General features: G+C 71.2%; 2 protein-coding genes across 2 annotated transcripts; both read right to left on the minus strand.

The window, feature by feature from the left end:
• Positions 1-47: 47 nt before the first annotated feature.
• LOC309414275 (ankyrin repeat domain-containing protein 35-like) lies at positions 48-3,552 on the minus strand (the record flags this gene model as incomplete). Its single annotated transcript, XM_082011575.1, is given in 8 exon segments — positions 48-175; positions 280-337; positions 1,465-1,529; positions 1,622-1,710; positions 1,793-1,824; positions 1,826-1,870; positions 1,872-1,925; positions 2,986-3,552. Coding segments are annotated over 8 exon segments (510 nt in total). The 5' UTR covers positions 3,025-3,552.
• A 544-nt stretch (positions 3,553-4,096) lies between these two features.
• ARHGEF2 (Rho/Rac guanine nucleotide exchange factor 2) lies at positions 4,097-23,176 on the minus strand (the record flags this gene model as incomplete). The annotated part of the gene is made up of 26 exons (XM_082011509.1): positions 22,580-23,176; positions 22,148-22,322; positions 21,619-21,727; positions 21,306-21,345; positions 20,231-20,345; positions 11,054-11,204; positions 10,489-10,556; positions 10,285-10,348; positions 9,946-10,075; positions 9,729-9,838; positions 9,507-9,653; positions 9,178-9,428; positions 8,968-9,093; positions 8,642-8,759; positions 8,279-8,536; positions 7,445-7,521; positions 7,189-7,358; positions 6,966-7,033; positions 6,703-6,894; positions 6,515-6,610; positions 6,333-6,400; positions 6,210-6,251; positions 6,045-6,095; positions 5,131-5,544; positions 4,274-4,463; positions 4,097-4,182 (listed from the first exon to the last, which is right to left on the minus strand). The coding sequence occupies exons 1-26, from the start codon at positions 22,867-22,869 to the stop codon at positions 4,097-4,099; spliced, it is 3,606 nt and encodes a 1,201-aa protein (XP_081867635.1). The 5' UTR covers positions 22,870-23,176.
• Positions 23,177-26,452: the final 3,276 nt, after the last annotated feature.

Genomic DNA, 26,452 nt, shown 5'->3' on the forward strand with positions numbered 1-26,452 from the left:
AGCATCAGGGGGGTCTGCCCGTGCTGGGGGGGCACGCGAGGCGCCCGTCAGCCCCCCGCCGTCCGCCGGCGCCCCCGGCACCCCCCACCCCGGTCCCCGCTCACGGCGTCGGTGACGTCCAGGAGGGCCTCGTGGTCGCAGAGCAGCAGCACGCTGGAGGCGCAGCCCGAGGAGGCTGCGAGGGGGCTGCGTCAGCGTGGGGGGCGGCTCCGCGGGGGGGCCGAGCGGGCCTCCCCGGAAGAGCCTTCGGTGCCTGGTGCGGGGACCCCCGGCACTCACCAGCCCAGTGCAGGGGGGTTCGGTTCTGCCCGTCCACGTGGCCCTCGTTGGCGCCGAACTGGGGGGGGGACAGCGGGCAGGGACCCTCCCCGAGCTGGGGACAGGACCCTGCGTCCTGCCCTGCCCATCCCCAGCCCTATTCCCATCCTCATCCGCAGCCCCCTGCGCATCCCTGTCCCCATCCCTGTCCCTGTCCCCATCCAAACAGCATCCCAATTCCAACCGCAGCTCCCCCCCCCCCCCATCATCTTCCCCACCCATCCCATCCACCCCATCACATCCCATCCATCCCCATCCCCATCCCATCCCATCCCATCCTGTCCCCATCCCCATCCCACCCCATCCCATCCCACCCATCACATCCCATCCCATCCCCATCCCCATCCCATCCCATCCCCATCCCACCCCCATCCCCATCCCATCCCATCCCCATCCCCATCCCACCCCCATCCCCATGCCATCCCCATCCCACCCCATCCCATCCTACCCCATCACAATCCCACCCATCCCTTCCCATCCCATCCCGTCCCCATCCCCATCCCACTCCCATCCCACCCCCATCCCATCTCACCCCCATCCCATCCTGTCCCCATCCCCATCCCACTCCCATCCCACCCCCATCCCATCTCACCCCCATCCCACCCCCATCCCTTCCCCATCCCATCCTGTCCCCAACCCCATCCCACCCCCATCCCCATGCCATCCCCATCCCACCCCATCACATCACATCCCGTCCCCATCCCCATCCCATCCCCATCCCCATCCCATCCCACCCCTTCACATCACATCCCGTCCCCATCCCCATCTCATCCCCATCCCATCCCATCCCCATCCCCATCCCACCCCCATCCCCATGCCATCCCCATCCCACCCCATCCCATCCCACCCCATCACATCACATCCCATCCCCATCCCATCCCCATCCATCCCACCCCATCACATCCCGTCCCCATCCCCATCTCATCCCCATCCCCATCCCCATCCCACCCCCATCCCCATGCCATCCCCATCCCACCCCATCCCATCCCACCCCATCACATCACATCCCGTCCCCATCCCCATCCCATCCCCATCCCCATCCCATCCCACCCCATCACATCCCATCCCATCCCCATCCCACCCCCATCCCACCCCCATCCCATCCCCATCCCATGCCACCCCCACCCCGCCCCGCCCGCCCCGCACCTGCAGCAGCACCTTGACGCACTGGGGCTGGCAGGCGATGGTGGCGAGGTGCAGAGCGGTGCTGCCTGCGGGAGACCCGCGGGGGGACACGGGGCCCGGCTCGGGCTGGCTGCGGCCCCCGCCCCGGGGGGCGTCCCCGCCGGCGCCCCCCCCTTACCGTCATCGTTCTTCTCGTTCACGGGGGCCCCGCGCGCCAGCAGCAGCGTCAGGCACTCGGTCAGACCCTTGGCCGCGGCCAGGTGGAAGCTGGAGGGGGGCGAGAGGCGGCTGCGACCGAGACCCCCGCCCGCCACGCCGGCCCCCGCGCGCCGCCCGGCCCCGGACGTACGCCGACTGCCCCGCGGCGTTGAGCTTGGCGGGGCCGGGCCGTCTTGCGTGCGGCGAGGGCGGACACCCTGCCCACGTCCGCCCTTCTCCACCGCTTCCAGAAGCTTCTGGTCCTGCTTGTTCCAGCGCTCGACCTGGGGGGCGGCGAGCGGCTGCGGGGTCGGGACCCCCGCCCTGCCCCGCCGGGCGGCGAGGGGGAACCGAGGCGCGGGTTCTCCGGGCGGAAGGGCCGCGGCGGGGGCTGACCCCCCTTTTGGGACCCCCGAGCGCCTCCCCCGGCAGCGGCGCGGAGCCGTGCCTCGGTTTCCCCGCTTGCCGGCACGCTCCGCGGGGGCCGGGGGGCCGGGGTCCCCGCGGGGCCCTGCCCCGGCGCCGGCCGGGGAGGGCGAGGCGAGGCGGGCGAGCGTGTACCTGCCTGCGCCTGCCCGGCTGGTTTGTCGGGCTCCGCCGCCGCGCCGGGCTCCGCCGCCGCGCAGGGCGTGGGTGGGCACCGGGGCCGGGGCCGGGCCGGGCGGCGGGACCCCCGGCGGGGCCAGGTTTGGGGGCGAGCTCTGGGGCTGGGCACTGGGGCTCAGGGCTGAGCGCTGGGGCGTCGCGGCCGGGATTGGGGCTGGGATCGGGGTCGGGATTGCAGCCGGCGTCGGGGCTGGGATCGGGGTCGGGATTGCAGCCGGCGTCGGGGCTGGGATCGGGGTCGGGATTGCAGCCGGCGTCGGGGCTGGGATCGGGGTCGGGATTGCAGCCGGCATCGGGGCTGGGATCGGGGTCGGGATTCCAGCCGGCGTCGGGGCTGGGATCGGGGTCGGGATTGCAGACGGCGTCGGGGCTGGGATTGGGGCTGGGATCGGAGTCGGGATTGCATCTGGCGTAAGGGCTGGGATTGGGGCTGGGATTGGAGTCGGGATTGCAGCCGGCATTAGGGCTGTTATTGGGGCTGGGATTGGGATTGGGATTGCAGCCGGCATTGGGGCAGGACCGGCGCTGAGCACCACGGCTGGCTGCGGTTCAGGACCAGGCGGAAGCATCCCCTCACCCCAAATGGCCGCAGCCCCCCCAGCCCACCCTGGCACCGTGGCAGCACCCGTGGGCGCTTGCAGGGCGCCGAGGGTGGGTGTTAACCCCATCCAGGGGGTGGGGGGTCCCCAGCCCCGGGGCGGTCTGGGGTCCCCCCGGACGTGGGGGGCCAGGACTCACCGCCACCTGCGAGCTGGAGCAGGAGAACATCCGCTTCATGGCCGCTGTGGGGGGCCCCCCACGACCCCCTGCCCCCCGCCGGGCCGGGGCGGGTGCGGGTGCCGCGAGCGTCGGAGGCGTGTGGGTGCGGGCGCCTTGGGTGCGCGTCGTCCGCCCCGTCGCCTCCCCACGCCCGGGGCTGGCGCACGCCCGGCCCAGGCTTGTCCCGTCGCCTCCCCGGGGACCTCCCGCTCACCGTCTTCACAGGGGAAAACCGTCCCCGCTGCCCCCTCGGGCACCCCGGCCACGGGCGCCCATCGCCCTGGCATCAGGCACCGCGCAAAGCGGCAGCCTGCTGAGAACAGAGGTGCTCGGCTCACCTCAAGGGGACAAGGGAGGGAGGGGCCGGGGGGCAGACGCCCGCCACCGCTCTCCCCGCGGGGCGGGGGACACACCGACAGACACGGGTGGCAGCTTGAGACCCACCGCGCTCGCTGCATGGCTGAGACCCCACGCACTCGGCGCATGCCACAGCACCCCGTCCTCCCACTTCCTGTCCCCACCCCGGGGGTCTGGATGCGGCCCTGCCCGCAGCCCCCCCCACCTGTCCCCCCCCGCCACCCACCCGCCCAGTTTGGGGCCAAACTGGTCTTTTTAATTATTTTCCTTTTTTAAATTTTTTCCTTCTTTTCCTTTTTTTTTTTTTTTTTAATACAGTTAAACCGAGGGGAACCAACCAACCAACCAACCGCCCAACCAACCCAGTAAAACCAGCTGTCCCGGCCCCCCGCCCCCAGCAGCCCCCCCAAAACAGGGCCTGGGCCGAGCTTTGGTAGAGACGTGGCCGCTTCAGGGACGTCAGCGCTGTCGGGGGGGGGGCCGCATCCTGCCCAGCGCTGCGACAGACCAGGACCCCCCTCAGCCGCCTCCTCCCACCCCCAGACGACAAAATAAATAAATAAATCCGGGCAGAGGGGAGGGGGCGACTGCACCCCCCTCCCCCAGCCCCATAAGGCTCCCGCGGGAATAGCAGCTCCCCAAAACAGCCCTGGCTGCGCCCCCCTCCCCGGGCCGGATCCTGCCCCCCGCATCCCCCTGGGGCGGGGGGCCGGGGAGGGGCTGGAGCGGCTCCCTAACTCTCCGCCGAGCCCCCCTCGCCCTCCTTCAGCTCCTGGCTGCTCTCCACCTCCTCGGGAATATCCTGCATCCTCAGGAAATCTGGGGGGAAAACACGGGGTTAACTCCCCCGGGGGGCAAGCGCGGACCCGGGGCCGGCTCCTGCCCCCCCATCCCCACCCCGGGGACCCACCTCGGGGGCTGGCGGGGGGGGAGAGGCGGCTCCCCAAGCCCTCGTCCTCCAGGAGCGCATCCAGGGCGTCCTCGCCCTCCGGCCGCCGGTCAGGGTCAGCCCCCCGGTAATCCAGCTCCTCCCGGGGGCAGGGGGCGAAGGCCGGGTGGTGGTAGGAGAGGCTGCCGGGGTGGGGGCCGTGGCTCAGCTGCTGAGAGGGAGGAGCGGGAGCACGGACGGGGTGGTCAGGCCTGAGCCCCCGTGCCCCCCAACCTGCAGGGGCTGAGGCCGGGCGCACTCATGTCACGCATGAGCGCATCCTTCCCGCCCCCTGAAGCCTCAAAGCTGGATGAGCTGAGGCCAGGCGCACTCGTGTCATGCATGAGCGTGTCTTTCACCACGCCCCCCCCCCCCCGCCGTTGCCTCCCCACACCCCAAAACCGGGTGCGCTGAGGTCCCACGCACTCGTGTCACGCATGAGCGCATCCTTCCCGCCACCCCTCCCAGGCCCCAAAGCCGGATCAGCTGAGGCCGAACACACTCGTATCACGCATGAGCGCATCTTGCCCCTACTCCAGGCCCCGCACCCAGGTGGGCCTGAGGCTGGCCGCACTCGTGCCGCACATGAGCACATCCTTCATCCCCCGCCTCCCCAGGCCCGCACCCCGGGCGGGTTGAGGCTGGACGCGCTTGCGTCACGCGTGAGCACATCTGCCCCCCCGCCCGGCCCCGAACCCGAGTGGGCTGAGGCCAGATACACTCACGTCACGCACCAGCACATCTTCTTCCTCCCACCACCACCTCCCCGCGCCCCAAACCCGGGCGGGCTGAGGCCGGACGCGCTCGTGCCGCACATGAGCCCGTCCTCCCCGCTCTACCTGGGGCGGGGTGAAGCTGAGATAGAGTGCGTCGCCGGCCGGCAGGCTCCTCCGCCGCGGATCGGTCCCGCGGCGTCCCCGCGCGCCGCCCTCCTGCCGCAGAGCGCCCAGCTGCCGCCGGGCCTCGTCCAGCTCGCGCTCCAGCCGGACGCGCTCCCGCTCGCTGTCCCGCAGCCGCGTCTCCAGCGCCGCGGCCTCCTGCGCCCGCTCCTGGCAGAGCTGCCGGCAGCGCCCCAGCTCCTCCTGCAGCAGCCCGTGCTGCCGCTGCAGCAGCGCCAGCTCCGTGGCGCCCGGCTTCTCGCCCGCGCGCGCCGCCGGCTCGGCCGGGGCCGGCTGGGAGCCGCGGCGGGACGGCTTCTCCGCGCCCTCCTGCTGCTGCAGCTCCAGCAGCGTGTCCTGCTGGCGCACCACCGCCTGCGGGGAGGCGGGCAGGGGCGTGGGCAGGGGCGCGGGCAGGCGTGCGGGCAGGGGGTGCGGGCAGGGGATGGATGTAGGCAGAGGGGTGGATGTAGGCAGGGAGATGCGGGCAGGGGATGGATGCAGGCAGGGGATGCGGGAAGGGGATGGATGTAGGTGGGGGTACGGGCAGGGGATGGATGCAGGCAGGGGATGGATGCGGGCAGGGGATGGATGCGGGCAGGGGGTGCGGGCAGGGGATGGATGCAGGCAGGGGGTGCAGGCAGGGGGTGCGGGCAGGGGATGCGGGCAGGGGATGGATGCAGGCAGGGGGTGCAGGCAGGGGGTGCGGGCAGGGGATGCGGGCAGGGGATGGATGCAGACAGGGGATGAATGCGGGCAGGGGATGCGGGCAGGGGATGGATGGGGGCAGGGGATGGATGCAGGCAGGGGTACGGGCAGGGGGACAGCAGCTGGCCCCCCATCCCGCCCCCTCCCCGCAGCACGCTGCCACCGACCTGCAGCCCGTGCAGGAGGGCGTAGAGGTTCACCAGCCGCTGGTTGATCTCCTGGGGGGCAGCGGACGGGACGCTGAGCCCCCGGCGCGGCGGGGGGGGGACACCGAGGCACGCCCGTGCCGCGCGGCGGGAGCCGGGGGTCTCCCCCGCCCCGCCCCCCCTTACCTCCTGGGGCACCCGCTGCAGGAGCTGGTTGCCGTTCCCGTCCTACGGAGGAGAACAGTGTCGGCGCGGCGGCCGCGGCACGGGGCGGGCGTGCGTCCCCCCGCGTCCCCCCGCCGCGCTCACCCGCTGCCCGGCGTCCGAATCCGTCCGGCAAAACTCCAGGGAGCCGTTGAAGCTGCCGGCGTCGCCGTCTGCGGGGAGAGGGGGGGGGTGAGCCCCGCCGCGGTCCGGGGGGACCCCGAGTCGGGCGCGGGTGCCCCTGCCCCGGCCGGCAGGCGTCCCGCGTCCCCCGTCCCCCGTCTCACCGCCGGCGCCGGGGCTGGCGCAGCTCTCGGCCTCGGGGGGGTTGCCTTGGTCCCGGTCCCGGCCGGCGCCCGTGAAGATCTCCTTCAGGCCCTCCACTGTGGGGAAGGGCAGGGTGAGCCCCGCGCCCAGCCCTGCGCGTCCCCACCGGGAGCGTCGCCGTCCCGCGGCGTCCCGCGGCGTTCCCTACCCTCCCGGATGGCGTCGTGCATCAGCTTCTCCCCGCGGGACCCCTCGGCCGAGTCGGAGCGGAAGAGGGCGCGGGGGGCCGGGGTGGGCGAGGGCTCCTCGCCGCCGCTGGCCAGGGCCAGCATGTCGGCGAAGAGCCCCACCTTCTCCTCCAGCAGCGCCGAGATCTTCCGGTCCTGCTGCAGGATACGGTCTGCGGGGCGGGGGCGGCTGAGCGGGGCGGGGGGCCGGCGGCCACGGCCCCCCCCCGGCGGCGGCACCCACCTTTCAGCTTGCGCAAGGACGCTTCGATCTCCGTCTCGATCAGGGGAAAGTCCTGGCGGCTGGGGCAGCTGAAGGGACCGGGGGGTCAGAGCCGGGACCCCCGGCCCCACCCCGCGCCGCGTCCGCCCTGCCCGCATCCCGCCGCGGCTCGGAGCGCCCGACCCGGAGCCGCCCCCGCCGCCCCCTCCCCGAACTCGCCCCGCTCCGCGGGGCTGACACGCACAGGCTGACCGTCTGCTGGATGACCTTCATCCAGTTGTTGCGGTCGTCGCGGGAGGCGGCGTGGACCTCGTACATCTCCGGCGGCGCCGCGCTGATCAGGAACATCCCCTTCTCCTGGTTGGCGATATCCCGCACGATGAGGTTTTGCAGGGAGATGACGGCCGGTTTGTCCTGCGGGACAGGCGACGGGGTCGGCACGTGGTGCCGCCGCCGGCACGGCCGGGGGGCCGGGACGCGGGGGCCGGGCGGCGGCGCACCAGCATGGGGAAGGTGTATTTCTGGTCCTTCTCTTGCAGGAAGATGAGGACGTCTGTCAGCAGCAGCACCAGGACATCTGGGAGGGAGCGCGGGGATGGGAGAGGCTGGGGGGGGGCGAGGCCGTGGGGTGTCCCACCCCACAGAGCCCCGCGGCCCCCTTCGTCCCAGGGCTGCTCCTAAATTCATCCCCGGAGGGTGAAGGCACCTGGCACCCCGCTCCGCAGGCATCCCCCCCCCCAGCACCCTCATCCCCCGGCACCCCGCCACCGTCATAGCCAGGTACCCCCTCCCCTGGTCCCCCCAGCCCCTGGTCCCCCGCGTCCCCAAACGCAGCCACCCACGTCCTCCAGCACCTTCTGTCCCTGGGCGCTGTGGACCCTGGCAGCCCCATCCCCACATAGCTCCAGTCCCCTGGTACCCCCGTCCCACAGCACCCCGGTCCCTGGGGGTCCCCACGCCCCGGTACCCCCGTCCCACAGCCCCCTGCTCCCTGGGGGTCCCCACGCCCCGGTACCCCCGTCCCACAGCACCCTGCTCCCTGGGGGTCCCCACGCCCCGGTACCCCCGTCCCACAGCACCCTGCTCCCTGGGGGTCCCCACGCCCCGGTACCCCCGTCCCACAGCACCCTGCTCCCTGGGGGTCCCCACGCCCCGGTACCCCCGTCCCACAGCCCCCTGCTCCCTGGGGGTCCCCACGCCCCGGTACCCCCGTCCCACAGCACCCTGCTCCCTGGGGGTCCCCACGCCCCGGTACCCTGCTCCCGCATCACTCCCATCCCCTGGCAGCTCCATCCCCAGCCCCCCGGCCCCCCCGCCGGCACCCCGGCCCCCACCTTTGAAGCGCCCGGCCGCCGTCTTCCAGAGCATGCAGCCGCTGTGCACCAGCTTGCGCCGCAGGAGCTCGTCCTTGCCGAAAACGCCGGCGCGGCTCTCCCACGGCAGCTGCACTTTGGCTCGGCCGTCCACGCGCCTGTAGACGTCCCACAGCCGCGCGTTCATCTCGCAGGCGTGCACCTCCTCGTTGACGGAGGAGATCAGCTCCTTCACCAGCTTCAGCGCCCGCGACAGGTCCGCGGAGTCACCCTCGTTGTCTGGGGTGAAGGGGGGGGGGCGCGGTCAGGGCCGGAAGGGGCCCCCCGCAGCACGCGCGGCCCCCCGGGCCGCCCGCTCCCCGCCCCCCCCCCCCCCCCCGCTACCTCTGGAGTTCTTCAGGATGCGCTCGATGAGCACCGGGTACTTGGTGATCCTCTGCGTCACCAGCAGGATGCACTCAGGCACGCCGTGACGTCGGAGCAGCGGGGACCGCGTCATCCTCTGGCCGGACGGAGGGAGGAAGCACCGGACGCCCCGTTATCACCGGCAGACCCCCCCCCCCCCGAGCTCTTTTAAGAGCCATTAGGGAGAGACACGCGGCGGGGGAAACCGAGGCACGGAGTCGGCAGAAGGGTTTTCCACGGAGCCTGGAGCCCCCCAGCCACGCCGGGGGTCCCTCCGGCGCCGGGCAGGGACGGCGGGCGCTCACCCGGACGAACTGCTGGAAGCGCTTGTCGCGGGCGAGCAGGTCCTTGTACTCCTTGACGGCTTTGGTGTGCTTGCTGCAGAACTCGGAGTAGGCTTTCCTCAGCTGCTCCGCGCTGGCGCCCGAGAACTTGGCGGGGGGCAACGAAGGGACGTCAGCGAGCCCGCGGCCCGCCGCCGCGGCCCGCGCCCGCCGGCCCCACGCCGGCCCCACCTGGCCCACGAGGATGTCCCCCAGCCGGTCGATGACGAAGTTCTTGTTGCTGTCGTGGGCCAGGGACTCCCTGCGCCGCTCCAGGAGCTGCGCCAGGAACCGCTCGTGGATCTGGCTCAGCTCGTCCACGCAGGGGAAGATCTTCTGCACCGTGGTGGGGTCCACCTGCAGGTCCTCCAGCATGGCCTTGCGGAACATGTCGGCCATGATCTTCAGCGTGCGGACGTGGTGGATCTCCGTCTGGATCAGCTCTGCCGCGGGGCGGGACGGGTGAGGCGCGGGGACCGTCCCCCGCGTCCCCGCGTCCCCCGCCCCGCGCGGCCGCTCACCGTAGATGACGTCCTGGCGCTTCATGACGTCCATCTTGTGCTGCTGCAGGTAGCTGTTGTCCACGGCCAAGCTCCAGGAATCCGCCTCGAAGTCCTTCCCGTCCGCCTCGAAGTCGCTCATCAGCTGGTTGAGGATGACGTCGGGGCCTGCGCGGGAGGGGCGGCGGGAGCCGGGGCTGGCCCTGCGCCCCCGCCTGCCCCCCGCCCCCGGCGGGCGCCCACCTTCGTCGATGAGCGACTCCACGGAGAGCGTGCGGTTGCGCGCGTTGAGCGAGTCCGTGGACTGCGACAGGATGCGCCGTATCCCCAGGGGAGACTCGTCGCTGAACGTCCTGGCGGGGGGGGGGCACGACGCGCCGGTGACGCGCCGGGGACGCGCCGGGGACGCGCCGGGGACGCCCGACGACGACCCCCCCCCCCGGCCCCCCGCCCCGCTTACCCCGCGATGTTGGTGGTGGAGACGCTCTTGGAGAGGGAGAGGGAGGGGCGGCCGCGGCGGGGCCCCAGCAGCGTCTGGCGGAAGCTCTCCGAGGGGTAGATGGCCGAGTTGGGGCGCTCCCGGACGGCGGCTGGGGGGGGCGCGGGCGCCGGGGGTCAGCGCCGCCGCCCGCGGGGGACGCCCCGATACGGCGTCCCCCGCCCCGCATCGCCGCCCGGGGACGCGTCCCCCCCGGCCGGGAGAGGGCCCTGGCCCTGCCCCGACACCTCGGCGGCGGGCGGCGTGGCGGGGGGGAAGGGCCGTCCTCCCCCACCCCCCGGCACGTCGCACCCCACTCACTTTTATTGCGCAGCGAGACCGACTGCAGCGCCGAGCTGTTCTTCAGCAGCGCGGCTTTCTGTTGCTGGGGGAGGGAGCGGAGGCGTCACGGCGGGTGTCGCCGTCCCCGTGCGTGCGTCCCCTCGCCCCCCCCACCCCCAAAAAACCTGGAGCGGCTGAGACCGGCCAGCTCGTGTCACTTGTCGCGGCCGGGCGGGCGCTCACCTTCTGCTTCACCTTGGTGCAGTTGGGCAGCGTGTCCTTGCAGCGGTTGTGGATGGTGACGTTGCAGGCTGGGGGGGGGGCACGGGGAGAGGTGACGGTACGGCCACCCTCGGAGACACCGGGGGGACCCTCCCGCCGCCCCAATCCCCGGGGAGCCGCCGCCACCGGAGCGACGGGAGCAGATGCGGAGGGAATCCGGGCGGGCGCGGATGACACCAGGCGCCGCCGGAGCCGCAGCTGCCGAGGAGCAGCTGAGCCTCCGCGGCGCCGCCGAGACCCCCCCACCCCGGCGGACACGAGGCCCCGCGCCGGCCCGGTGCCACGGGCACAGCGGCTCCATCCGGCACCGCAGCGTCGCCCACACCGGGGGAGCTAGAAGGAGCCGGCGGTGCCGACTGCTTCGCCGGGCTGTGCCGGGGCGGCACGCCGGCGTTTGCCAGGATGCCTCGGAGAAATCGGCTCCGTGAGCATCCCTCCTGCTCCGCCGCACGAACCCGCGGCGCCAAAGCAGCGGGGATCGCCGTGCCCGGCCGGCAAAGCCGCCGCGGCCGTTACGGCTACTCACTGGGGCAGATCAGAGCTTCCTTGGCCGTGATGCTCTTGTTGCAGGCGAAGCACATGGTCATGCCGGAGACGGTGATGGTGGTGAAGAGGTGGCCGTTGGTGTAGCGGGCGTCCTTCTCCTTGCCCTCCTTCATCTTCTCCTTCTCCTTGCTCTGCCCGGAGAGATGCGACGGGCGCCTGACGGGGCTGCGGCACGGCGGGCGCCCGGCGGCGCCGCCCGGCACGGCCCCCGCTTGCTTCGGGATGCGGCTCATGGTTGCGGGGAGCCGGGGGTGACGGGGGACGCCCCGGCCCCCCGCGATGCTCGGGGGGTCCTGCCACCCCGGGGCGGGGAGGACGGGGAGCCGAGCGGCTGGGGAGAAGCCACCCCGGTCGCTCCGCTCGCCCGTGCTTCCCATCATCCCATAACCATGACAACCGGGTGGCTGCGGGAGAACCCCCCCCCGGCACCGCAGCCGCCAGCCCCAATGGGGACGAGATGCGGGGGCCGCAGCGGGGGGGGGGGGGTGTGACGACGCTTCCCGGCACCCATGGGGGCCGGGGGCATCGCCGGAGCGTCGCAGCCGGCAGCCCTGCGCCTTCCGCCGCCTTTTTTGATCCGAAGTAGATATTTTCGCCCTTTTTCCCCCGAAACGGCGGGGCGGAGGCCAGTTGCCCCCCACGGGGATGGTGTCGGGGTCCGGCCCAGGGACCCCGGTGCTGCCGGCAGCTCGCCACGGTTCTCCCCTCCCGCAAAAGGGGAGCGAGCCGGCGTCACCCCGAGCACCTCCGGGGCGGCCGCTCCGGCCTCGGACCCCCCCGCGCCCCCACCGGCACAGAGCCGCCTTTGTGTCCCCGTGTCCCCCCGCCGCGGCGCCCGGCCGCGCCTGGCACCGGCCACCCGCCAAACGGACCCTCTCCGCGCCAGCCCCCCCGGAACGGCGACGCTTTGGGTGCCAAAGCCCCCGCTCAGCGCCGGCCCGGCGGGGGTCCCGCTTCCCATTCCCGCTCCTGACCCCCCCGGGCGGAGCTGGGCCGGAGGGGAGGAAGGCGAGGGAGCCCACGGGAGCCCACGGGAGCCCCCCACGGCCGGGAGCGGCGCGCGGGAGCGGCAGCACCTCCCGGCCCCGCAGCCCCCCCACCCCCGCCCGACCGGGGGTCGGCCCCGCTCGGGGCCGCGATCGTTCCCGGGCCCCGGTTCTTCGCGTCGCTTTTTCCTTTGCTTTGCTGCTTTTTTTTTCCCCGGGTTGGTTTTTTTGCCCTTCTTTTTTTGGCTTTCCTTTTCTTTTGTTTTGTTTGCCTTTTTTTCCCCTTTGTTTTGCTTTCCTTTCTTTTTCCCTTTTGTTTTGCTTTCCTTTTTTCTTTTTTCTCTTTTTTCTTTCCTTTTTTCCCCTTTTTTCTTTGTTTTCCTTTTTATTTTTGCCTTTTTTTTTGCCTTTTTTCCCTTTTTTGTTTTTGCCCTTTTCCCCCCTTTTGTTTTCATTTCCTCTGGTCTTTTCCCTTTTCCTCCACTTTTTTTCCATTTTCCTCCGCTTTCCTTTTTTTCCTTTTTCTAATTCTCCCTTTCTCTCCCTCTTGATTTGGTGTTGTCCCCCCCTCTCCCCGGAGGGACCCCGGCCGCCCCGGCCGCCCCGGCCGCAGGAAACCAAACCGCCGCCAGACAAAGGCGGGAGGCGATTCCTCTTCCTGCCGCCGCGGCCCCCCCGCCATCAGCCCGCCTGGATTTGCTCCCCAGCCCCGGTTCCCACCCACCCCGGACCCCCAACCCCACCTGGGACCCCCCCAGACCCCCACCCATCCGCCCGCCACGCATCACGCCTGGCTGTCCCCCCCGGCAGTGGGGGGGTGGGCCAGGCACAACGGGTGACGGTGCCAGAAAGCACCCCTGGGTGCCCTGGAAATATTTGGGGGGGGTCACATGCACCCCCGTGCCTGTCTATAGAAGGGAGAGCGCACAGGGGTGGGAGAAGAGGAATTTGGGGGGGGGCTTGGAGGGAATTCAGGGGCCCGGAGCCACGAGGGGCTTCGGCTGCCCCCCGGGGATGGGAGCAGGGGGCCTTTCGACCCAGGGCCCTCTGGCAGCAGCCCCAAATCCAGCCCGGTGGGGGACACAAGGCCCCCCTGTGCCGGGCGGGGGGGGCACAGAGGGTCCCTGCTGCCGGTGGGATGCCGAGGACGCGGCCGCCCCGTGTGGGTGAGCGGGGGGGGATGGTGACCCCCCCCAGCCCAGGCACCTGGGTCCGACAGCAGGTTGGGGGGTGTCAGGCTGCACCCCACGGCGGGGGGGACACACACGGCAGAGGCGGCAGGACACGAGCCACCGCGTGGCTGTAAATAACCCGGGGGGGGCGACCTGCGGCCATGCCACCACCTCCATCCCCGTGCCCCCCCCAAACACACCAGGGTTCTAAGGGTCCCCCCACTGCCCCCCAAAACCCGGTGGCGTACCCCAATACAAACACCCCCAAACCGACCGACACCCGAAGCCCGGCCGCGTTCCCCCCGCACCGGCACGACACCGGCTGTCGAGCCAAATCCCCGGCATCGGGCGCCGCGGCATCGCCGGGCCGGGGCTTTCGGAGGGTCCCCCCACACCCGACCTCCCCAGCGCGGGCGGGGAGCAGAAAGTTTCTCTGCTTTAAATAGAAATCGGGTTTTTTGGGGGTTTTTGCCGGCGCGGTGGTGCGACGCCTACGGCGGGTGTATTTCTGCCGGCACCGACACGACTTCGCCCAAGATAGCCGATTTCTTTTCCTGCGTGAGAACACGCCCGCGCCAACCTCCGGAGCCGAAAAAACTCCAGCCAGACCCGGGGGAGAGGTTTTGGGGTGACGGCAGCCCCCGCTGCCACCACCCCGTGGTGTCACGTGTGTTGTGTATGTCCCCAAAAAGCCACTCGCGGCATCACCCCGCATCCACGCCGGGTGCGAAAGGCTGGGGTGGGGGGGCGGCCCCCCCAAAAAGCAAAGGTCTGACCTTTGAGTGAGGGATCCGACCCCCGAAATGGCGTCCCGGAGGCGCGTCGGTCCCGTCTTCGTCGGGGACGGTCCCCCCCGCCTGCCACCCCGGCGCCGAACAAAGCCAGCGCCGTCCTCACCGGCGCGGCAACAAAAGATGCCGCCGCGCCGGGGCCGAAACCGCGCGGGGGTGCCCGGCAGCTCCTTGCCCCCCCGCCAGAAGATGGGGTGCTCCCCCCCCGTGCAAAAAAGCTCTATTCTGGCCCCAAATTTGTCCCCTCTGAGGTTTCAAGCTGCCGGAGGAGCGAGGCTGTGGTTTTGGGGGGTTCAGCCGGGGGGTGCATCGTGGGAGCAGTGGGGACCCCCCCTCCACTGTTTTGGGGGGCTCAAGGGAAGGCAGCAGCGGGGGGGGGTGTGCCGTGCTGGGAGTGTCCCTAAAAGCGGGTCCCACCGCGGGGGACGGGGTCCCTCCCGTCCCATCTGCCACCGGCAGTGCCCCCCTGCGCCTCCTTTGTCGGGGGGGCCCCCCCAACTCCACAGCGGTGACAGCTGGCGGCGGCGCCGGCGCCTGGGGGGGACACACCGACAGCCCCCCCGGCCCCGGGCACGGCCCTGGGTGGGGCGAGACCGGCCTTGAGGAAACTTTCTTTAAACAAAAACCGCCATTTCCCCCCAGCCCGGCACAGGAACCAACAACCACTTCCCCCCCCCGCCACCACCTCCGCCGGCCCCCCCAAACCCGCGCCTCAGGGCTGAGCACCCCCAAACCTCCAGCCGCTCGCCGGCCGGCTCAGACCCCGCAAACTCGGTGCACGCAAGGCCGGTTCACACCACGTGAGCTGGGGGAGCGCCGTTCCCCCCTCAGCCCTCCGAAAATCCCCGGTTTAAACCGAGGCAGGGAGGGGGAGCGGAGCTTTGCACGCCCGCCTTGCACGCGCGCCGGCCTTGCACACCCACCTTGCACACATGCCGGCCTTGCACGCCCGCCTTGCACGCGCGCCGGCCTTGCACACCCACCTTGCACACGTGCCGGCCTTGCACGCCTGCAGCAGCCGGCGGCAGCGGCACAAAGCCTCGCCGAGCGCCGGCAGCGCCCGCCGCCAGCTGGGTTTCCCCCCGCCCCTGCCCATCGTTTCGCCACGCCGGCGATTGCCACATGCTCCGGGCGGCACGACGGCACCCGGCCCCCCCCTCACACCCTCGCCAAGTCCCGGGCGACGGGGAAACGCTCCCGCGGGACGAGCGCGCCCCGGCTCGCCGTGCCTCAGTTTCCCCACCGCCCCAGCGACGGCGGGGCTTTGTCTCTGCCGGACGAGAAAACCGGGGCGCCGGGGGTCCCACCTCGCTCCCACCCCCTCGGCAGGAGGAGAAGGCGACTTCCTCACCCGCCGTGCCGGAGCTGGAGGGTTTCCACGCCACCAAAAGGCCTTCGGCTTCGGCGGAAACCAGGCTGACGAGCGAGAGCGACGGAGGAAGTTTGGCCGCTGCTTCGCCGAAGAAGTTGCCGGCGGGACGTTCGGCGGGCGGCGGCGGTGCCCGCCTGGTGTCGGGGCGTCGGGGCGCGGGCGGCGGGCAGGAGCGCGGGCAGCGGTGCAGGCAGGAGGGTTATTGTCTTCCCAGGAGACCCCGCTGCACAATGGGGAGCGGCTGCGCCGAGGCTCGCAGAGGATCCTCGCCCACCTCCCCGCGCCCCCCCCCACTTTGCCAGGGACCCCCTCCAAATGCACAGACACCCCCCCCCCCCATGAACGCCACCCTGAGCATCGTCCCATCCCCACGCCCCCCCCACGGCACCCCCTCACCGCGGGAAGGACCCCAAAAACTGCGCCTCCCCCCCGGGATGGGTGGGGAAGGGCAGAGCCCCCTAAACTGGGGGGAGCAGCGCCCCGAGCGAGGGGGGATTGAACCCCCTGGGAGTGACACCCCCCCCCCCCGAGGAGCAGGGAAGGGAAATTCACGCCCCCAGAGGGAGAGGGGCTGTGGGGGACCCCCCCCCCCGGGGGGGGCTGCACCGCCCGCCGGGACCCACCTTGGCACGATCGCTCTTCGCCCGGGCCAGCGACTCGATGCGAGACATAATCCACGGAGCCGCTCCGCTCCTGCCTGCTCCTGCCTGCTTCTGCCCGCCCCTGCCCGCTCCTGCCGGGCTCCGGGCTCCGCCCCCCCCCGGGGGCGGGTCGCGCTGCCGGCCCCGGCCTCGTGCTGCCCGCGGGCCTTTGTTCGAGACGGGACCGGCGTGACGCAGGATCGGGCCCCGGGTGGGGACCGGCAGCATGGGAACGGGCACTCCGGAGTCACTCCGGATCCGGCCGTGGCTTTTGGGAACGGGCACCCCGGCATCACCCCGGATGCAGAGCGGCTCCGGATCACACCGGCGTATCCCCGGACCGGCCCTGGCGCTCCTGCCTCAGTTTCCCCTCCCCACACGCACCCCACGCTTTGGGGACCGCGACCCACCCGCCGCCTGCGCCCTCCCCGAGCGACGCCAGCCCCTCCGGGCCGGAATCCCGCAAAGAGGAGGAAAATCCCATGGGATTTCTACCCCTCATTGCCCGGCCGCTGCGGGACTCCCCAAAACTCCCCCGAATACCCCCAAAGCGCAGTTGCGGGGTGACGCACGAATCCCAGCCCTGCGTTGCGGGCCCAGCGTGACGCTTTTCCTCCATTTTGGGGATTTTATCTCCCAAACGGAGCAACTCGATGCCGGACCCTGCCCCTGGGGATGCCGATGCTTCCCACCAGCTTTTGGGAGGGGGGACAGAAAAAGCCGCTTTCCCATCCAGATCCCCGACGCCGGAAAGTGGGGCTGAAGGTGGTATTTAGACGGAATTCTGCTTTTTTTTCCCCCAAAATGCCAAGCAGGAGCTGGCCTAACCTCCATCCGGTTGAACATTAACTCGCCGGCTGGGAGAAGCCGGGATTTATCGGATTTATCCTGCTCACTGCCGGAGATAACGCTACCGAGGTTGCCAGGAGAACCGAGGCACCAGGACGGCTCCAAGCCCCGGCAGAGCCTGGGGCTGCGGCCAAGGGGAGGCTTTTCAGGGACCCTGACCCCCAAGCATCACCCAGCAAGGCCACCCATCCTGCTGCGGCGTCCCGTGGGCGCAAACAGCTCCTTAAGGAAATAAATATCCCTTTTCTGTGCGTTTCCGAGCCCGGCGGCATTTGGCGCTCACCAAGGGGACGAGGACAAAGCCAGGTGGGCAAACCGGAGAGATGCCGGCGGCTTTCGGCTTAATAAGTAACCGCGGAAAGGCACCGCCGCCGCCGAGCCGTGCCGCGGCTCTTAACGGGCCGCCTCGGTTTCCCCGCAGAAATCATTGCCGGCGGCAAAGGAAACGGCATGGCGGTGCCGAATCCGGCCCTGCGAAGCCTGCGGCAAACGGGCGGGATGCACCCACGCAGGGTGGGGATGCACCCACGCACGCAGCTCCCAGGAAAGAGAAGTTGGAAGTCGGAGCGGAGCCGTCGGGAAAACACATCCAGCCACGCAAAGCCAGGCGGCAGCTCCGGCTGGAGCGGTTTTCCGGAGGCAGCCGCGGCCGTTAAGCCAGCGCAGGCTCGGTCCTGGGCGGGGGCCCTGCTGCCAAGGCCGGGTTTTAATTAACTCGCGGTCCCGAAAGCAGAAGCAAACCCTCGCGAGGCCGCCCCGAGCATCCGGGGGGGACACGGTCACGCTCCTCCTTTCACCCAGAGCCTAAATTCCTAATTTCTCATTTCCTCCCGCGGTACAAAGCCTCCGGCCGGGGTTTGCTTCTGCTTCCCCCTCGCCGGCCATTACCCTGAACCAGCCCCAACGCTGACGGAAGGGACCCCCGGCCAGGCGCCCGGCTACGCCGCGGCAGGAGGCGGCCGGCGGGGAGGCTCCGGCGATGCCCGTTGGGGTTCGGTGCTTCTCCCCGCGCGGCGGGGCTGGATCCGGGCGCCGGAAAGCCCCACGAGCATCACGTGGGGGCAGAGGGCGAAGGGGGAAGCGGCGATGGCTCAGAAGAAGTCAGGAAGGGAGGAGATGGGGGTGCTCTGCTTGCAGAGGGGACCCCACAACCCCGGGGGGAAACAGCGCGGTCCCCCCCGCGCCACGAGGACAGAGTCACCCCAGCACCAGCCCCTCGCCAAAACTGCCGCTGGGCATTGCCGCGGGGGTGCAGCCGCCCCACGGCATCGCGGCTGCCTGCTCCCGGGGTCCCCCCACGCCGCCCCCCGGCATCACGCGGCGGTGGCGGCGACGCCCCGGGCCCCCCGGGCCCCCCGTTCCCAGCCGTTCCCGTGACTCACCCGGGGCGCAGGACGGCCGTACATGGCTGGGGCTCCCCGGGGAAGGGACCGCGACGAGTCCCCGAGGCGGCGGCGGCGAGCTCGGCCCCAGCGCTGGGATTATTATTTCTTCCTGAAATAGCACGGTCCCTCCCCTCCGCGGCCTCCCCGCTCCCCACCGCCGCTTCCCGGCCAGCGCCCGGCGCGCCGACACCCCACAGGGCTCCAGCTTGTCCCCCCCAAGTGGCACTGGGTGCTCTCTGCTGCCTGCAGACCTCTCGGGGTCCCCTCTGTTGGGGTCCCCTCTATTGGGGTCCCCTCTATTGAGGTCACCCCTGCCGATGTCCCCTGTCGAGCCCCAGGGCCTCCCTCCTGTGGTGCCCCAGGACCCTGGGGGCCCGTCCCCGTCCCTCCCACAGTCTCTGCTTGGGACCCCCCCAAAACTATGAGCGCCTGCATGAGCCAGGGGACCTTGTCCCCTCCACGGGGACGGTGCTGCCTCGGCCGGGGACGCCTGGCACCATCCCGGTGCCACCAGCAACGCGGGGAGCGTGTTGGGGGGGTTCTGCCAACGATGCTGGGGTGGGCACCCCGCTCCCCCTGCACCCCAATTTCCCCTCTGCCGCTCCGCCTGACGCAATCGCCGCACGCACGGCTCGGCGTCCCGCCGCCTCGGCCGCGATCGACCCCCTTTTCCCATCCATTCGCTGGCGGGAGGCCAGATCCGGACCACCACCAGCACTCCCAGCCTTCAAGGACCCTTCTCCCTCCCCGGGGATTTGATGGGACAAACTTTGCTAAACCGAGACTCGGCGAGAGCCCGGCCTGAGCAGCCCTTTCCTCCCGAAAAATAAAAATACTACCAAATCCTGGATTTAAAACCATATCCAGCCCCGGTTCAGCGCCCAGCGGGGTGGGACGAGGACGGAGCCGTCCCGACCGCGGGGTCCGGACCGCGTCGCCACGCCGGGAAGGGTTTTGGCCCGCTGGCCGCGGCGCTGGGGTGGGGGAGCGCGGCCCCCATGATGATGTTAGCAGCTGGCCGCTAATCCGGCCGCTGCTGCCCGACAGGGAGGAGGCAGGATGAGATCAGGGGCCGGGGGGGGATTAACGGCCTGGCACGGCGGCAAATCGCGACGCCGGGGGGCCGCCGTGGCGGGGGCGAGGTGGGTTTCACGCCCCAGACGCGGGTAGCGCGGGGTGGATGGCAACGTAAAGCCGTCAGCGGCCCGTGGGCCCCCAGGATGCCGCGTGCACTGCTTGCGCCTCAGTTTCCCCCTAGGCTCCTGACCCCACGGGAGGGGGCGGCGGTGGCCGGGGAGGACCCCCCCGTGCCCCCTCGCTGCCCCACGGCCACCCAGAGTCAACCAGAGCAGCCCGGCACCCGGGGAGCGCGCATCGCCTCCCGGTGAGGAATGGGGAAACTGAGGCACGGGGGGGGGAAACACGCGGGGAAAGGAGCGCCGCGGGAAGGCGCGGAGCGGGGGGGCCGCGCAGGGCGGCGAGCCCCGCCGGGACCCACCCCCGGCGGGCAGGGGTCCCCGCACAGCCCCCGCCTCGCCGCCGGGGGCGAGCGGCTTTGGTTGCCCGCCGCCGTGGCGGGCTCGCCGTCGGCGCTCGCCACCCGCTGCGCGGCCCGGCGGCCCCGCGAGGGTGTGAGCGTGGGGCCGGGGCCGGGGCCGGGCGGGGGGCGACGGCAGCGCCGGCGGAGCCGCGGCGCCGGTGCCCGGGCGGGATGCGGCACCCGCCGGGCCAGCGCCTTCCCCCTCGGTCTCCCTCCCCGCGCGCGTTCGGGGTGTCCCCCCCTTCCGACCCCCAAGTACGAAAACCGGCCACGGGCGGTGCCAGCACGGAGCGGGGAAACTGAGGCACGGCTTCCCCCGAGGGCAGAGCACCGAATGAGCCTCCTCCCCCCCCATCCCAACCCCAACGCCGCATTTCGGGGAGCGAATCGCCCCGCCACCCCCTCCGCTTCCCCTCCCTACCTTCGTCTTCCCCGTCATCCTCTTGATGAAGCTGAGGGTCCGGCCCAGGGGGGTCTCCTCCCAGCTCCGGCTCCCCGCCTCCCCCGCCAGCTGCCCGCAGCTCCCGGCGCCGAAGCTGCAGGAGACGGAGGATCCGGCCCGGACAATCCTCCTCTGTCCCCGGGAAACGGGGAGGAGCGAGCCCGGCCGCCCCGGCCCCCGGCCGCTCCGGGCCGGCCGCTCGGCTCCCAGCTGGGGCGAGCACAGAGCCCCCTCTGTTCGCCCCGAGCCCCGCGGGGTGCAGAGGCCCCCCCCTCCCGGCGGGTGGCTACGTCCCCTCCTCGGTGACCCCCCCACCGTCTCACCTGCTCCGTAATTTTGGGGAGCGGGGTGGTGGTGCCGGTTTGTATGGGTGCAGCTATGGGTACAGCCCCAAGGTGTGGGGTGCTACGGGCGTGGAGCCCCCCCTTTCCTGGGTGGCCCCGCTCAGGCCCTGGCTCCTGGGGGACACCCCTGCTCCCAGCCCATCCCCGGGGACACGGGCAGGGGGGCGGCTGCGGGGGCCACGCGGCACCATCCTTTCTGGCGAGGCGGTTGGGGGCCAGCCTGGCCCCCTCTGTGCCCCCGTCCCTGTCCTCGCTCGGCCCCCGCGGGGCGCCCGGCCAGCCCCGGGCGCGGTGATGCCCGGGAGCAGCCGCCCTAATGAAGACGGGAATGGGCTGTGACAGGCGCGGGGGACGAGGGGCCCACGCCGCCGGCGCGGTGCCCTGCCAGGAGCGGGGCCCGGCAACCCGGGGATGGGGGGGACACCGTCCCCCTCCAGCCTGACAGTCCCTGGGGGTTTGCTCCCGCTCACCCCGATGCTGAGAGGGAGTGAAGTGTGTCGGGTCTCAGCCTGACCCCGCTGCACGCAGCCGTCCGTTCCCTTTCCGCAGCCACAAGCGGAAAAAAAAAAAAAAAATCCCTATTTGGGCCAATATTTTCATCTCTAAATCTCCCCCCGGGGCTCGCTAGTCCCTGAGCTGCCTCACTGACACCCCGGTACAGGGGTACACCGTGCACCCCCAGCCCCACGGCTGCTGTCCCCCCGACTCACCCATTGACCAGGCTCTGCTGGGAGGCGAAGGGGGAGGTTTCTGCAACGGCAAAAGAAAGATGAATTAAAAGCGGGGCCGAAGCGCGGCGAGAGAAGCCAGCCCTTCTGGTTGGGGAAGCATCTGCCGCGGTCAAGGGCTGCCGCAGGCGGGGGGATGAGAAATAATTAACTTTGGTGGAAGCGCCATCGATTTTGGGTCGTTATCAGGGAGGTTTGAGCAGGGACGGGGACGCAGCGCCGGGGTGGGGTGGGGGTGCGACGTGGGGCCCGCCACCCCCGTCTTGCCCGGGGGGACGTGGGTGCCACTACTCACCGCCAGCGTCGGGGAAGCTGTCGATGACGCTGAGCGACGCCGATTTGGAGAGGGCGCAGCCGCCGGCGCTCTGCCGGGCACGGTATGCCGGCAGCCTCCGTGCATCCTCCTGCCAGCGGTGACGGCGTTGGCACCGAGGCCACCGGCTCCTGTCCCCGCCACCCTCTACCAGCTCTTTGGCAGGGCCCGGCGGGTGGCACAGGGCAGCTCCCGGTCCCCAGGATGGTGCGCCCGGGCTCGTACCGGTGCCGGATGGCCCCCAGGCTCATCGGTTGTCTATTTTCCCCTCCCCACGCTTGGTCCCCGAAACGAAGCTGCTCCCGGAGGATAACACAGCTTGGGCAGGAGCACCCAATGGCAAAGCCACCCAGGATGGGGCTTTCCTGGGGACCCATCATGATCCCCTCTCCCGGGGTCCCCTGCCCTCACCCCAGCTCAGCCCCTGTATCCATCCCCCGGCTGCAGATGGGTGCTGGATGACGGGCACCCCGGGGTGGCAGGAAGAGGAGGAGGAGGAGGGGGCTCCTACCTGCGCCCGCTGCACGTCGGCCTCGTCCTCCTCGTCCTGGGAAAGCAGGGACTCCAGGTCGTCGTTGCTGTGGAGGAGGGGGGCTCGCCGGGGGTCCCGCCGGTGCCGCCCCAGCCCGTCCAGCTGCTCGGCGCTGGAGTCGATGTCGTCGGGGCTCAGCCCTTTGAGACTCACGCTGCGGCGGGGAGAGGGGGACCCTGAGCTGGGGGGGAGCCACCAAACCGGGACCCCCATGCCCGTGGGGTGAGCCTTGCTCTAGCGCCCAGCTTTTGGGGCATCCCCAGCGGGTCAGGGCAAGGGATGCTCGTCCCTGGGGTGCAGCCGGGGGTGCTGCACGGAGGACCCCAGCCCCCGAGTCGGGGGGCTCAGGAGCAGCGGTGCGAGGGCACGGCTGCGGGGCTGGGCTGGGGACACGGGGCGGGTCACGGCTACCTGAGCTGGTCGTAGCCGGGGACCCCACGCAGCTCCTTGCCCGGCTCCCAGCTGTGCCGGCGGAAGGGGTCCCGGGAGTGGATGGAGGTCCGGAGGGCGCAGGATCGCCGCAAGGGCACTCCCCGACAGCGGTCTTCATCCTCATCTTCCTCCTCCTCCTCCCAGCCAGCCTTGGTGCCGGGGCTGGGTGCGGTGGCAGGCTCCAGGGCCGACGGGCAGCGACGTTTCTGACCCGGGACCCCGCGGAGGGCACCTTCGCAGGGGCCCAGGAAGATGTCGGGACCCTCCATGCTGCGCTCAGGGCCGGATGCTGCGGGAGGGAGCAGCGGAGGCGTCGGGGGTGACCAGCCCGGCCTTGGCACAGGGCATGAAATGAGTTGGGGGGGTCTCAGCTACGCTCTGCAGAGCCCCCCTCCAGCTCCCCCAGATTGTTTTTACGGCCGCTCTTGGAGCTTTAAACAGCCTGTAAAGCTTACGATGGCCATAAAGAGGAGCTGCCCTCCCCGGCTGCGTGCCCCCGCCAGCGCTGACCTCGCCGAGCCCCACGCACCGCGCGGGGCCCCCCGACCCTGCAGCGCCGGCGCCGCGATGGAGAGGGTTCCCGGCCCCCCTGGCCCCCAGCCCTGCACAAACACGGCCGGGGAGCCGCGGCTGGCAGGAACACACAGAAACACCCACTCGAGGCCGAGCGCTGCCCCGCACCTCGCTGCCGGTTACTCATTAAGCGCCCAGGAATTTGGCTGGGGTGAGAGCGGGTCCTCGCCGGCTTGGCCGGGGGGGCTGAGCAGTGGTGGGGTCCCTTCTCCCACAGCCACCACCCCAGGGTGACCCCACAAGGGTGCGGCCCGTCCGTCCAGACACAAAAGCCCCAAATTTCCAGCTCCCGAGGTGGTACTTCCCCCCAAAGCAGGCGTCCCCCCCGGGAGAGGATGCTCAGGTTGCTTTGCCGTCGCTCGGAGACCTGGATTTAGTCTGGTGGCTTCGGCCCTGCTGGTCCCAGCACCGCCGCAGGGTGGGACCGGGGGGGTGTCAGGATGGGACCCAGGGAGGTGTCAGCCTGGCCGTGCCCCCCGTGAAAGGCCACGCCAGGCTGGGGAAGCCCCCGAGCATCCTGATACCCCCCGGGCATCCTGACACCCCCTGAGCACCCCGATACCCCCCGAGCATCCTGATACCCCCCGGGCATCCCGACATCCCCTGAGCACCCCGATACCCCCCGAGCATCCTGATACCCCCCGGGCATCCCGACATCCCCTGAGCACCCCGATACCCCCCGAGCATCCTGATACCCCCTGGGCATCCTGACACCCCCCGGGAATCCTGACACCCCCTGAGCACCCCGATACCCCCCGGGCATCCTGACATGCCGAGACACCTGGGCTGCCCGCACCCAGCGGCTACAAAAGCCCTCAAAGAAAGGCCACTGTGGGGTGCAGCTTTTAGCCCCCCCCAACTCGGCTCCCCACCACACCCGGCCCCTCCACCTCGCAGCTGCCTCAGTGCAGCGTCGCGGGTCCCGTCTGGACCACGTTACCCCCCCGTAGGCGAAACCCCTTCTCCTGCTGCCGTTAGCAAGATGGAGCCGGGGCTGCAGACCCCGGCGGAGCACCCGCCCACCGCTCCGGTCCACGCTGCCCACACCTGCCCGCAAGCCCCAAATCCCAAGACCGGGGGCCGCGCCGGTGCCTGAGGTGTCCCCGGGACGGGCGCATCCTCCCCTGGCACGGCCCAGCCCCGACTCACCCCACTGCGCCCGAGCCCCACGGGCAGCTCTCCCCCCGGCCAGCCCCGCTTGGGACGGGGAGGGAAACGGGATGAGCTCAGCCGCTTTCCTGTTTTCATGTTCCCGGCCCAGTCAGCTGATAAAAAAACCACTTTCCTCCACGTCTGCCCATCATCTGCCCTTCGATCTGCCCAGCACAAGCGAGCGGCTTTGCCGTAAATGCAGAAGAATAAAGGACAGTCGTGTCCGTCACCCGGCGGCACTTCTGCCGCCGGCAGGCAGGGCTCTCCCCGAAAGCACGCCAGCAGACCTGGTGATTTATGGGCCCCCAGCCTTGTACAGGCGTCAGCACCCAGAAAAGCAACCTGGATGCCCAGGAGCTTCCCGGTTTAGTGCCAGAAAACAGCTGGGAATCTCAGGGTGTAAATCCAACCTCCGGAGCAGGGAGCTGGCAGGACAAGGGATGGGATCCTGGAGCAGCATCGCGGCTGAGCAGCATCCCCCAAATCCAATCCCGACCCTGCCTCAGGCAACCCTCCAGCCTCGGCAGCCCCTGCCGTCGCTTGCCCCTCTCCAGCCCTCCCCAGTGCCCTGGGGTGCACCCCTCCACCCCAGCAAGTCAAACCAAACCCCATTTACCACCCATCGGCACTGGGACACCGGCAGCAGCTTCCCGCTGGCACGGCTCTGCCGGGTAGGGCATGGTGGCGTTACCCGCTCGGCGCCCGGGTGCGTCAGCGAGAGCCGGGCTCCTCCGGCCGGGAGCCCCTCACTCCCCGCAGCGCTAAAAGCCGGGCACCGAGCTGCTCTTGACGTCCATGTTTGCATTTCCACCCCACCAAAATGTCGGTGAGCACCAGCTGGAGAGCAGCGAGGACGCTGGGGATCGTGTTACCCGCGGGCTGTGCTCGCCGATGGGCTTCGGCTCCTGGCTGGGGCGCGGGGACCACGGCACGATGGCTCAGCCCAACCAGGGGACAGGGACTCAGGGGAGATACCCCCAGCCAGCCCCTCTGCTCCACACTGAGAACGGCCGACGCTCATCACTGGAGTGCATGGAAAAGGGGTCGGGACCTCACCGGGCTCCTCCAGCCTCGGCGCCGGGTCCCGGGCCCGTGTTCCCAGATACCCTGGGTGCCAGGCGGGCTGGCGGGCAATGGGTGCCACCGCACACCCAGCCTGCGCTTCCAGGCAGCTCCGCCAGCACTTTGGACGCGGCCGGAGCAGCGAGCGCCAGGTCGGAGTCGCGGCTCCCAGGGGAGGAAGCAAGAAGCAACGTCTTCCTCCTCAAAGCCACTCCGGCCCGATGCCGCGCGGGGTGGGTGCTCTGCCGGTGCCGGGGCAGGAGGAGGGTGAGGCCGCCCCGCGCAGGACACGTCACCCCCAATTTCACACGGAATCGCAGAGTCGTTAAGGTTGGAAAGGACCTTCAAGATCACCAGGTCCAACGGTTTTCCCGGGGATTAAGCGCCGGGCACCGGCGGTGGTGGCGGCTGAGGATGCTCGCGCCCACCCGCAGCGCCGGACGGGGGAAACGAGGACCAGAGGGTTGAGCGACCGCCTCGAGGGTCACGACAGCGACCGGCTCGAGGGTCACGACAGCGACCGTCGGGTCAACCCCCGTCAGCACCTCGCAGGGCGCGCGGGAGGGGGGACCCCGGCGCCCCGTCCCCGCGGTCGCAGCCGTCGCACGGGGCAAAGGTGCCGGCGAGCGGCCCGGGGGGGCGGCGGAGGGGGCGGCGGCAGAGGGTGAGGGGGCTGCTACGGCACCCTCCAGCGGGGGTGGCGGCTCCTGGGCGGCTCAGGCCCCCCCGGGCTGCGGGGGACGGACCGGTCGCGGCGGGTGGGCCCCGCGGGCGCCCGATCCTGGCAGCGACGCCCGGCCGGTACCAGCCCCGCCGGGCGCTCGCCTCCCCCCCGCCGGGCGCTCGCCCCCCCCCCCCCCCGCCGCGTCCCTGCCCCTTCCCCACACAAAATAAACCAGGAACCACCTGGCAAATCAGAGCCTCTTCCCCGTTAACCCTTTGCCCCGCGGATCCTCCGCGCCGCCCTCGCCAGCGGGCGGATGCACGCCCCCCGGTCCCACGGAGCGCCCCAAATTCGGCCTTGCCCCCCCCCCCTTACCCATCAGCTGCAGCTCCCGGCTGGGC

Source organism: Phaethon aethereus (genome assembly GCF_964289735.1).
Source record: "Phaethon aethereus genome assembly, chromosome: 28".
Taxonomy (NCBI): Eukaryota; Metazoa; Chordata; class Aves; order Phaethontiformes; family Phaethontidae; genus Phaethon; species Phaethon aethereus.